At 47.4% G+C, this 12,201-nt stretch overlaps 2 protein-coding genes and 1 long non-coding RNA gene across 3 annotated transcripts; all 3 read right to left on the reverse strand.

Moving 5' to 3' along the window:
- Nucleotides 1-347: 347 nt before the first annotated feature.
- On the reverse strand, nucleotides 348-3,764 carry ttc19 (tetratricopeptide repeat domain 19). Its single transcript, XM_022766398.1, has 11 exons — nucleotides 3,640-3,764; nucleotides 3,214-3,398; nucleotides 3,002-3,093; nucleotides 2,753-2,863; nucleotides 2,433-2,471; nucleotides 1,958-2,014; nucleotides 1,806-1,867; nucleotides 1,616-1,710; nucleotides 1,074-1,237; nucleotides 831-993; nucleotides 348-756 (listed from the first exon to the last, which is right to left on the reverse strand). Exons 1-11 carry the CDS (start codon nucleotides 3,762-3,764, stop codon nucleotides 593-595), a joined length of 1,257 nt encoding a protein of 418 aa, XP_022622119.1. The 3' UTR covers nucleotides 348-592.
- Nucleotides 3,765-5,728: 1,964 nt separating this feature from the next.
- Nucleotides 5,729-8,454, reverse strand: LOC111237307 (zinc finger protein 664-like). The gene is made up of 3 exons (XM_022766352.1): nucleotides 8,333-8,454; nucleotides 7,457-7,604; nucleotides 5,729-7,068 (listed from the first exon to the last, which is right to left on the reverse strand). The coding sequence occupies exons 1-3, from the start codon at nucleotides 8,354-8,356 to the stop codon at nucleotides 5,729-5,731; spliced, it is 1,512 nt and encodes a 503-aa protein (XP_022622073.1). The 5' UTR covers nucleotides 8,357-8,454.
- A 1,322-nt stretch (nucleotides 8,455-9,776) lies between these two features.
- LOC111237310 lies at nucleotides 9,777-11,946 on the reverse strand. The gene is made up of 4 exons (XR_002665758.1): nucleotides 11,857-11,946; nucleotides 10,780-10,897; nucleotides 10,477-10,545; nucleotides 9,777-10,032 (listed from the first exon to the last, which is right to left on the reverse strand). It is a non-coding gene; the product is annotated as an uncharacterized LOC111237310 (long non-coding RNA).
- Nucleotides 11,947-12,201: the final 255 nt, after the last annotated feature.

Genomic DNA, 12,201 nt, shown 5'->3' on the forward strand with positions numbered 1-12,201 from the left:
TTGTATGACTGACAGTATCTGACTGACTGTATCTGATTGTATCTGACTGACTGTATCTGACTGTATCTGACTGTATTACCGCTGTGTATGTATCATAAAGACATGATGAAAACAATTAACTTTCATCTAGGTTGGGATACTTTTACTGTAGTAACTGTAGTAACAGTAGTAACTATAGTAACTAGTAACAGTAACTTAGTAACTTAGCAACTGTGGCAACAAACTTATACTTTCGAGATGGGGGGGTTTGTACACCAGGAGGCGTTGAGCAGTGAGGACAGATCTGAGGACCTGTTTGAGGACGGTTTAGTGGTCTCTGCAGAGACTCAGACGTCTGTCACTACAACTTGAGCAGGAGACACAATGATTTATTCTCTGATGTGAAGGACAAACACAGTAAAGACATTAAATTAGCGGCTCACAGCCCTGACCAGGTGTTCAGTCTGAGGGGTTCGTCCTCTGGGGAGCACAGACTCAGTGATCACAACATGTAACAACATGGACATCAGTTCATCAGTTTGTTGCTGGGGACCACAACCTGAACAGAGAGACTGGAGGACTCGCGTCCTCGTCCTTAGGTCCATCCGGTCTGTCACTCCTCTGCAGCTTCCTGCTGCTCCTCCTTCCTTTCCTGCTCCCTTCTCTTCTTCACCTCCTTCAGTCCCTCCTGCATCTTTTCCACGGCCTCCTGGTCTCCGGCCTGCTGGGCCAGACTTAGAGCCTCGTGGTAGAGCCGGACCGAGTCCTCCAGCCGGCCTGATGGACCACAGACAGGAAGTGAGACCGGAGACAGAAAGATGGACTGAAGCTTCACACTGACCTGGACTCACCTGTGTGCAGCAGGATGCCGGCCATGTTTCCCAGCAGGACGTGCTGGTCCGGGTGTCCAGAGGACCGGCTCAGATCCACGGCCTGCTGGATCAGTGCCAGGGCGTCGTCATGGCGACCCTGCAGATCCAGGATGGTGGCCAGGTCGCTCATCAGAACCAGAGTCTGACAGGAGATGACATCATGACATCATTTAGATGGATTCTGTTTCTGTGTGTCTCTACCTGTGTGTGGCGTGGCTCTACCTGTGGGTGTGTCTCTCCCTGCTCCTGGCGGCAGATGTTCAGGGCGGTCTGGTAGTCCTGTGTGGCCTGGTTCAGGCGGCGTGTTGACGCTCGGTATCGAGCCCGTGAGTCCAAACACAGACCGAGGAGGAGGCGGGTCTCCTTCCTCAGAGCCTCCTGCTCCTCTGAAGACGACAACGACACTGAACAGTTTAAACCTCAGTCTGTTTACAGGTGCTCTGTGAGACCTGGAGGATCACCTGTAGGAGGATCCAGATCCTCCAGACGCCTCACCAACCAAGCAGGATGTACAAGTACTCCGCTCTAAAGAACACTAGAGACCACGACCTGTAAACGAGTTCCACAGCAGACTCTGAGAACAGCTGTTTGTTTACAGAGACTTCAATAAGGACTGGATACCTGGACACAGGTGAGACGCTGCAGGTGTCCATATGTTAAAGTAGGAGGGAACTTCATGCTAACTAGCTTACTGTGAATCAGTCGCTAATTTAAAGGATTCGATGCAGTTCAGTGACACTGAATCACTGTCTTACCTGTCTCACCTGTCTGCTGCTCTGCTGACTCATCCTTCTGTTTCCCCAGCTTCGCCTCCAGGGACTCAGTACAGAACCTGAACCCATGTTCAGCCAGCTCCTTCCTAAAACAAACAAACAAACAAACAAACAAACAAACAAACAAACAAAGTCAGGTCTCTGACAGGAAGCTGCTGCAGATCAACAGATCAGTTCTCACTTGTTCTGTTCGGCATAGATGGTGGCGAGTTTCAGAGACATCTCGATGACAGCGTTGTCGTCCTGGAAACAGACAGGAAGTCAGTGAAGACGGAAAACACACACACACACACACACACACACACACACACACACACACACACACACACTGACCTGTGGTGTTCCTCCTGACAGCATGAAGCTCATCGCTGCTTTGAAGAGTTTCTCAGCCTGAGAGGAAGAAGAGGATGAAGATGACGACAACAACATCATCAACAACAACAACATTAACATTAACAACAATAACAACAACAATATAAACAAAAACATTAACAACAGGAGGTTGTCCACTAATTAGATGGTCGGTGGTTCGATCCCTGGCTCCTCCAGTCCGCGTGTCGAAGTGTCCTCGGGCAAGATACTGAACCCCACCCTGCCCCTGATGGCTGCCCCATCAGTGTGTGACTGTGTGAGTGAATGGGTGAATGTGGCAAGTATTGTAAAGCGCTTTGAGTCGTCAGTTAGACTAGAAAAGCTATATAAGTGCAAGTCCATTAACCATTTACCATTTACATCATCAACAACAACAACATCATCATTAACAACAACAACAACAACAGCAACAGTAGCAGTATTGGACAGGACTCACATTGTCAAGGTGACCCTGGACGTAGGCCAGGTTCGCCATCTGAGGAAACACAGGGACAGGTCAGAGGACGGGGTCAAAGGTCACAGCTGCAGGTTTACAGCCTGACCTCAGAGCTCAGAGTACCCAGAGTTCAGCTGGGGGGACAGGAAGTAGCTCCGACATGTTGGACTCAGTGTGACTAACACAGAACATCTGACTGTTCCTCATGAGGAACTGTCCTCTGGACCTGTACCTGGGTCTGAGGTCCACACTCAGAGGTACAGACCTGATACTCACAGGTGCAGCGTGTGTGGGTGTGGTCAGACTGGACAGGTGTTTACCAGACTGTAGGTGTAGATGATGGCCTGGTTGTTGTGGGTCTGGTGAGCTAAACCGACAGCCTGATGGAGGAAACCAGAGGCTGCCTGCAGCTGCCCGCGGTACAGACTGAGCTGTTAGAGAGAGACGTGTTACTGCTGTAGGACAACTAACTAACTAACTAACAACTAATTAACTACTTACCAACTAACTACTAACTAATTAACAACTAACTGACCTACTAACTTAATAACAGTTAGTGGTCCCGGTACCTTGGCCTTCTTCAGCAGCAGAATCAACTCGTCCTCTTTCCTCTGAGCTTCATCACGTTTGTCTTCATCAGAGCTGCTGAACAGAGAGAAGGCTGCACGCACACACACACACACACACACACACACACACACACACACACACACACACACACACACACACACTGAGTGTGATGTTACAGGTTGTATATTTGTAGATTTGTGACTGAACTAACCAATTGTCGCCCACAGGACTGTTCTTCTTCTTCCTCCCCCTCCTCCCCCTCCTCCTCCTCCTCCTCCTCCTCTCTGTGTGATCTTAATGTTTCTCCCATTGGACTCATGTTTGCTCACTTTTACCCAGCATGCCGAGTGTTTTCCCGCCACAGACTGTGATGTCAAAGAACTTCCACTTTGCTGTCTGCTGGTTTTATGTAATGAGACGAACAGAGAAGATCAGCCGATGCACGTGAAGAACAAAAACAAATATCAGCTGTTCACTTACCTGTTTCCTGCAGGTGGACCTGAGCTCCGTGTTTCATTCATTAATTATTATATTATATTATATTATATTATATTATATTATATTATATTATACAGTGCAGCACCTCATTTATTTTTTACACCTGTTGTGTCTCCACCTGCACGTGCCGGTGTCTCACCTGTTGTCAGGTGAGTCTAATACAAACCTGTTTCCAGCTGAGATCTGGATCAAGTCTCCTCCTGAAGACCTGAATCTGTTCAGGGTCTGACTGAGGACGGAACGGCGCACACAGGACGTCGCCATCTTCACTGTTGACATAACGGCAGGAAGTCCTGATACGTGTCATTCTACGCCTTCAGAATAAAAGCTGCCGAACTAGACGTGAATTTTTACTAGACGTTTTAAAATATTTAAAGGAATAAAAACGAAACTTCCAGTTGAACAAACTTTATTTCTGAAACTGTCACGTTTATATAGTCATATAAAAAAAATCACATGATTACATGAAGTCTATTTGGAATTTTTTATTGACTCATTTCTTAATGTTTAATGGGTTTTATTTTTATTTATGTCTTGTATTAAATTCATTTGAATCTTATTTAACTTCCTCATCTTTTCTTTAAGCCTGGAAAAAAAAAATCAGATAAAACTTGTTAGGCACCTTTGCTAACTGGCCGTGGTGGAAAGTAACTAAGTAGATTTACTCTGTTACTTTATACTTTTACTCCATTACATTTAAGAGGGAAATATTGTATTTAACAGCTGCTGTTATTAGTTCTTTAGGTACAAAACACCTAACGAGCCTGTGAAGGACGACTGACTCTTCAGTGAATTCTTCCTCGTAAACATGAATCAAATGTTTCAGTGTTGAATATTAATTCAGTCAAGAACTTTGTAACATGAATGTTTTAACAACCTGTTGTTTATTTCAATGTAAAATCTGATTGGACTCACTGATAATAATCCTATAATCAATATCAGGACTTTTATTTTACTGGAGTAACTGATGCAAACCCTCTAACGTAGTCCTGATCCAGGACTGCAGAGTCCACCTGAACCAGCACCAGCAGGCTCCTGATTCCTCCTGCTGTCAGCTCGTTTGTCATCAGTCTCCAATCCAGAGTCCAGACCAGATCCTACACTTGGTGCTTCAAGTCCTAAACAAGCCCTGATTGGTCTGATGTTTTCAGGAAGTGAGGAGCTGATTGGCTGACGCATCATATTCTATTTTCTTGTCTGAGGAGAAGATCAAACATCAAACATCACAAGTCGTTAGTATCAAAGTTAAAGTCCAGTTTGTTTGTTTATTTGATCAAAGCAGGTCGTGTGTCCTCACCTGTCATCTCAGGTGAGTTCATTAAATTCATAAACCTTTTGTTTCATGTGAGAACTGGACTGTAGACCCTGAACCTGCTCTGGAATGACACCTGGTCCCTTCCTGTACTCTGACTGACACACACACACACACACACACACACACACACACACACACACACACACACACACACACACACACACTGTGACTGTTCCTTTATTGTGTTCAAAGTCGACTGAGACAAAGTGTTTCCTGGTTCTTAGTGTTGATGCAGCATCATTTCATTTTCTGTAAAAAACAAAGGTTCATGACTCAAAATAAAACTTGTGAATGTCAGTGACTAAAAAGTGATCATCAGCTGTGTCCATCAGTCCAACAACCTCACTCTCTAAACAGCTGTTTGTGTGATCAGCTGATCAACAGACTCAAAATAAGTTGATCCATAAAAGCAGCTTTGGCTTCAAATGTCCACAAACACGAAAGAAAAACCTGTGATTGAAGACAGAGAGCAGCACCAACACTTCCTGTATGCAGGCAGTCACATCTTGCCCCCCACCCCCCCAACCCAGAGAACTGAGGCTCCTACTTGAGCCCTGTTTTTTAGCTTCCATCTGTTTTACATAAGTCATCTGAATCAGCTGTGATCAGCTGTGATGATTCTCTATGAAGTTCTGCAACCTCTGTTTCTCTGGAGCTTTATTCTGGAGGGACATCCTCAGGAAGTGATGTCACACTGAGTCAACATGTAGTTCAGGTCTGACTGTGAGGAGGAGTTTTGACTTCAGTGTAATCAGGGTCTCTGCTGCAGCTCTACCTGCTACTTCACACCTGCATGCACCTGTCCCCTCACCTCACACAGTGTTTGTGTCCCTCCTTTACCCCATCACCCCCTGCTCCCCTCTCTGGAGGCCTCTCAGACTGAACCTCAGGTGACAGGTGTGTTTCCTGACGCTCACTGGGCTGGCCGGTGGTCGGTGAACCTCTTCAGGTGGTAGCGCAGCACCCCTTTGGTTTTGAAGGTCTTGCCGCAGCTGCAAGCGTGCGGCCGCTCTCCGGTGTGGTCGAGCTGGTGGACCCGCAGCAGCGAGCTGGTGAAGAAGAATTCTCCGCAGGTGATGCAGTAGTGGCTCTTCTCTCCAGTGTGTTTGGACCTCTGGTGGCTCAGCAGCGACCCTGACGTGATGAAGCTCTGGCCGCAGTCCTGGCAGCTGAACGGACGCTCGCCGGTGTGGATCCTCTCATGGGCCCTCCAGGAGTTGTGGTAGGAGAAGGACTTCTCGCAGTACGAGCACTGGTACAGCTTCTCCTTGGTGTGACTCAGCCGGTGCATCTTCAGGTAGTGGGCGATGGTGAAGCTCTTCCCGCAGTCGTCACAGGTGAACGGCTTCTCGCCCACGTGGAACAGCGTGATGTGGGACCTCAGGTGGGACGACTGGGTGAACCTCTTGCCGCAGGTGGTGCAGAGGAACGGCCGCTCTCCAGTGTGGGTGACCATGTGCGACTTGAGGTGGGGGGACTGGGTGAACCTCTTCCCGCACTCAGTGCACTTGTAGGGCTTCAGTCCGGTGTGGGTGCGGTTGTGCAGCTTCAGACCCTGCAGGCTGGAGAAACACTTGCCGCACTCGGTGCAGTGGTAGTCCTTCACGTCCTCGTGGGTCCTCTGGTGGCAGTGCAGGCCGCTCTGCAGCTTGAAGCCTTTGCCGCAGGTGGGACATTTATGCGGCTTCCTGTTGGAGTGAGTCACCTGGTGGAGCTTCAGACTCTGGGGGTTGCTGAAGGTCTTCATGCACTTAGGGCAGGGCAGCAGCTTCTGGTTCCTGTGCGACTTTCGGTGAAAGTTGAAGCCCTGGTAGGAGACGAACATCTTGTCGCAGACTTTGCAGTGGTAGCACTTCTCCCCCTTGTGCGCCTCGAGGTGCTCGGTGAGCTCGTCCTGCTCATCGAAGCCGTCCCCGCAGAACCAGCACTTGAAGGGTTTGGTCCCAGAGTGCGTCCTATGGTGGGTCTTCCAGTCCCTCTTCAGAGCAAAGGTCTTGTCGCAGTACGAGCACCGGTAAGGCTCCTTGCGGTCGTGGATCTGCTGGTGGATGACGAGGCTCATCAGGGTCGGGTAGGTCTTCCCGCACTGCCAGCACTCGTTGGGTTTCAGTCCTCGGTGGATCCTCAGGTGAGCCTCCAGGTGAGACCTCTTGTAGAAACCTTTCTTACACTCAGAGCAGTAGACCATCTTCCTGCCAGTGTTTGTGGGCCGGACCTGCCTCGGACTCTGGTCACAGAGGTAAGGGTGATCGTCTGTTGGAGAGGTCAGAGGTCAAGTTACAGCTCCTGCTCCAATTCAATTCAAACTTTATTTCAAACTCACAGGAGGTCCAAACAAGACAAACAAGATAAAACCTCAACGATCAGTTGATTAAGAGATAGAAAATTAACTAGTGACTGATCAATAACTCTGGGTTTGGGGCTGTTGATTGGATGACCTGTCAGCTGCAGTATGGTAATCAAAACTAAAACAATATTTTATCAATAGCTGACGTTGAGCAACGTAAAAATGTTTTTCTATGAAACTTTATTATCAACAAAATTAACCAAACGTCTCTCATTTGTCTCGACCTGCAGGAAGCAGAACGTTTTATTAATCTATACATTCTTCTGTCTGATCAATATCAGTTCAGATTCTTACCCAAAGACAGGAAGTCCCGCCCCTCCAGCCACACCCTGCAGTCGGTCAGTTTGACAGACAGCTTCTTGAGGATGGGATATGATTGGATCTCCACGTCTCCATCAGGCTCCGTCTTGATCCGAACGTCTCTGAGTTCTTCGGCTGCATCCTGGAACAAAAATGTGTCCGTGATCAGCTGATCTGAAACGGTCCACACTGCCCCTGGGCCGAGAGCAGCAACTACATAAACATATTCTCAAACTAAAACTAAACTGTTTCTACATTCATGTGACGTCACTGCAGCCTGGCAACACAGGTTGTCCTGACGACACAGTTGTAACTTACCTGAGCATCACAGGGTTGAGGTTACACAAGAACTATTAGAAAAGGAAAAATAGAAAAACATGCTACATGATAAACAGGCTTCAGATAGACCCACTGATCAGGGATTGGTATTGATCAGTGATCGGTCCTGATCACAGCAGCTTTAATTGGTGATATCTGTGATAGTGAAACAGGTTCAGATGTCTGTCCTCAGACCTCATCTGTCTGTCCTCAGACCTCACCTGTCTGTCCCCACCTGTCTGTCCTCAGACCTTACCTGTCTGTCCCCACCTGTCTGTCCTCAGACCTCACCTATTTGAAGCACATGGAGCCTCTCATGGAGGTGGAGGTCTCTCTCTCTCTCTCTCTCTTTGTAACTGAGGCTCTGAACAGTGACGTAATGATCCCTCTGACGTCATCGCTTCTGTCTCTTCACTGCTGTGTTTTTTGAATGGAGTCTGGTGGCACATCTACAGGCTAGCTCAGTTAGCTCAGTTAGCTCAGCTGTGCTAACAGCTCCGGTCTGACGGTCTGCGGTTACCGGAGGATCGGCGGGTGTGTCGGTGTGTTTACCGGTGATGTCGTGTCGGGCTCCATCCCGCCGCTTCAGCCGCCAGGTCCAAATGTAACGGATTGGTTTGAAAGTTGAGAGACTGTTGAGTCCCGGAGCCGAGGAGCAACTTCTGCTGCTGCAGCTGTGCACTTCCGGGGAAGAGTTCACCTCCCATCACCCCCCCCCACAACAACACCCAACAGGGAGAGTGGGAAGGACAGGAAATGACTAACTACAACACTACCAACTACTACTAACTAGTACTATTACTACTACTACTAATAATGATAATAACTATGACAATATAATTGTAACAACAATAATAATAACGGTGATAAGTGTGATAATACATTGTAAATAGTAACGTCATGACATCAGAGTGACAGTAGAGACTCAGGTGTGTTGTTGTAACAGCAGGTTAATGTAGTAGCTGGTTATATTCTGACTTTATAAACTACTGTATGACATCATCAGCTCAGTACAGGTGAGTTGACAGGTGTCAGGTTAATGTGTATCAGCACTTACTCTGACATGTGAAGTATCAGAGCACATGAGGAGGCTGCAGTAAACACAGTGAACAGCTGATTCATTCATTCTTTCACAGCAGGTAATGAAGCACCTGAGCACCTGTCCAGCTCTTCACCTACAGCATCACATGAAGACCAGCAGTCTCCAGGCCTGAACCACATTGTCTTGGTCTGGGACGAACACACAGCTGGTTTTCATGTCTCAGATTTCATACTGTTTCCATGGAGACGGTCTGACAGTCTCTGTGGCCTTTGGTTTAATGAGCTGAAACAAACCTGCAGCTGATCCAGAGGGAAACATGAACTTCCTGTCAGTCCAGCTGAATCAGTGTGCATGCTTCAGATGTTGATGAAGGGAGGTGGAGTTGAACATGTGATCTCAACGTGACCTCGGGTGATGAACAGCCTCCGTGTTTGTCACCAGCTGTTTCCTCTCATCAGCTGGTTCATAAAGCGGTATCAGACCGGTCTGTGGTGGTCCGGATCAATCACTAAAATAAAGACTGACTCATCTGATGACAAACATCAGACACCTGACCAGACTAACTAATACCAATGTTACCATGGTAACAATCAGTGACACCTGCACTAAGCAGTAGCACCCAACAACAAGAAACAGGAAGACATGGCTCATGTGGTTTGCTGACATGGAGGGAAGTTTTTAGAGACCAGACCCCCCCCCCCCCCACCCAAATCAATTTTTTATTTTTTCCACTCTTCACTGAATTTTCAAAGTAAAACTTCCTGTAACTGTTGAATTATTCCTAAAAAGACAACCATGTTCTGCTGAGGGTAAACTAAGCTCAGAGGTTGGACATGGCTCTTCTGTCAGCCATTTGAACTGAACTGCTTTGTTCAACAGATGAATTAAGACTCCATCTCTCTGAAGTCTGTTCTATCCGAGCCGTCAAAGGACAAATCAGCTGATGCTGAAATAAACAGTTAATAACATCAACCTTTATTAAAACACAAAGTTTACATGAGCAGACCTGTGGGGTCAGAGTTAAACAGTGAAATCATTAAGACTCCATGTTGATTGAGACAAGTCTGCTTCCTGGTCTCTGAAGTTACGTCAGTCCTTGTCCCAGTATGAGCAGACCAGACTGGAAACGAGTGCAGTGAACTGGGACGGAGCTCGGACACTCACCAGCTGTCCTCAGACTGCAGCCAGGAGACATCCTTCAGTCACTCACCTGTGGACACACCAGGTGACAGTGGATCAACTTAATAAACTGAAACAGTGCCTAAATAATCCAACTCAAGGTCCCTCCGCTGGCTTCTGGAGCTTTCAACGGCATCTGGTTTCTTCACCAAACTCCATTTAAAAAGCCCAGCAGTGAGAAGACAGCGGTGCCGTCGTCAAGGCAATTACACTGACAGACTGATGATGTCACTGCTTTGCAGACCGACAGTGTTTGTCTCTTTGTTTATGAAGCTATTCTTTGTCATGTGACCTCAGTGAGCCTGCTGTCCTGGGATCAGATCAACGCTTCGGTCAGTCTTTGTCAGGGCGCCTCCGCTCTGAGAACACACTGCCTGGCGGAGGCGCTACAATTCGGCCTTTTGTTTACATCATCTCCCAGCAGACACTAGCCCCACCCACTCTGTGACATCCCACTACGTTTGATGACACTCACCATCATCTTGCAGTTCTGACATCACTGATAACATCACGGCCTCATCTCCTGCAGGTCACTGAAGTCCATCTGTCAGAGCCAATCACAGCAGTGTTAATGAATTGGTAGACACTCACCTGAAGGACAGGCAGACTCATCCTGAGTCAGAATACGCTTCAGTCCGGTTTTGTCACAGCCCCCCTCCTCTATGAACAGACTGCTGGGGGAGGGGCTTCAGTCGGCCTTTTATTTCATCACTTTCAGGCAGAGCGACAGGTAAATACACACCTGTCCTGTGGGTGTGGTATGTTCAGTGGCTCTTACCTGTCAGTCCCAGTCTGTGTGGTTGTGTGTGTGTGTGTGTGTGTGTGGGGGGGCGGCGGATGGGGCAGAGTCAGATCACACGGATCCTGTCTTGGTCCGTCCACATCAGGTCTGGTTCCTGTGGAGGTGTGGAAATGACAACAGGTAGATAAATATTTGTGTTCTGCCTCACTGAACTCTATCGTTAGCAGCGTCTCCTCGGGATCCTGCTGTAATAACGAAATTAGTCTGCAGCTGTTGTGCTAATCAACACAATCACTTTAAGTAAAAAGGCCAAAAAGTTAAAAGCATCAACTTTTAAACTATTGGTCAGAATTAAAGCTAAAACATCAGTGCTCTCTGACAAACTGTTCCACAGGTCAAACAATCAACTGATGATAAATTATCCTTCATTTCAGTGATAGTTTTGATCAGTTACATCAATTAAAGGCTCAGCTCACCTAAATCCACACAGCTCAATGGAGGTGAGTTAATTTAGTTGAAACATCGTTATCTCAGTTTTCATTAGAAATACCTTCTACTGAACGAATGTGTCTCCACTGTGTGCTGGGTCATTCAGAGCAAACTAAACTCAGTCAAAACAGGCGTGTTTACCAACGAGCCTTTAATAAACCGTTTGTGAGAATGAAGAGCAGCTTGACGTCACCTATAACCTGGAGTTAAACAGTGATTTCAGCCCGGGAAAACAGCCGTCACCTCAGGAACCATTACAGGACTTTAAATATAAAACGAGTTTGACTTGTCCTGGTGCTAGAGAAGCGCTAACGTTCAGACCACAGATAACATGAGTAAAAGTTAAACAGAAGTCTGGTTCAAAGCAGCGACAGCGGGTCCCTCGGGTCCAGGTTTACCTGCCCACAGTCTTTCAGAGTCCGGACTCCAGCTCAGGTTTAACTGATCCATCATGGGCGGCTAGTCAGTGTCCTGAGGGTCTGGACCACGAGCTAACAGCTAACGCATGTTAGCTTCGCTGAAAGCTCCGGTCCCTCGGTCAGAGGGGAAAGCTTCTGCGGTTAGCTTTAGCTTGGAGTGAATACCAGCGGCATTGGAGAGATCGGACTGATCTCTTCTACTCACCCGAAACACCTCACTGTCCTCGGTTTATCGACGTGTTCTCCTCGGAACAGCTCCATGTTGCTCTCCGATATGACATAGGTCCGCCGAGCCCCCGCCATGATGTCTTTATGCAGCCCACTGACCAATCACAGCGTGTCTTTAAACACAGCCCACCGACCAATCACAGCATGTCTTCTTCTTCTTTTGTGCGGTATTTGAAAGGCCTAGGAGAGTTACCGCCATTGTTAGTCCAGAGCATTAGTGGGCAATATTTTTTTCCAGTGGGCCATACTGACTCCGTTAAAGTAAGTGAAGGGCCACACAATTGGAAATAAAATTTAAACATGAAATATTTACTGCAGAATT

The sequence above is a fragment of the Seriola dumerili genome, unplaced genomic scaffold (genome assembly GCF_002260705.1).
Source record: "Seriola dumerili isolate Sdu_G_001 unplaced genomic scaffold, Sdu_1.0 BDQW01000850.1, whole genome shotgun sequence".
Lineage (NCBI taxonomy): Eukaryota > Metazoa > Chordata > Actinopteri > Carangiformes > Carangidae > Seriola > Seriola dumerili.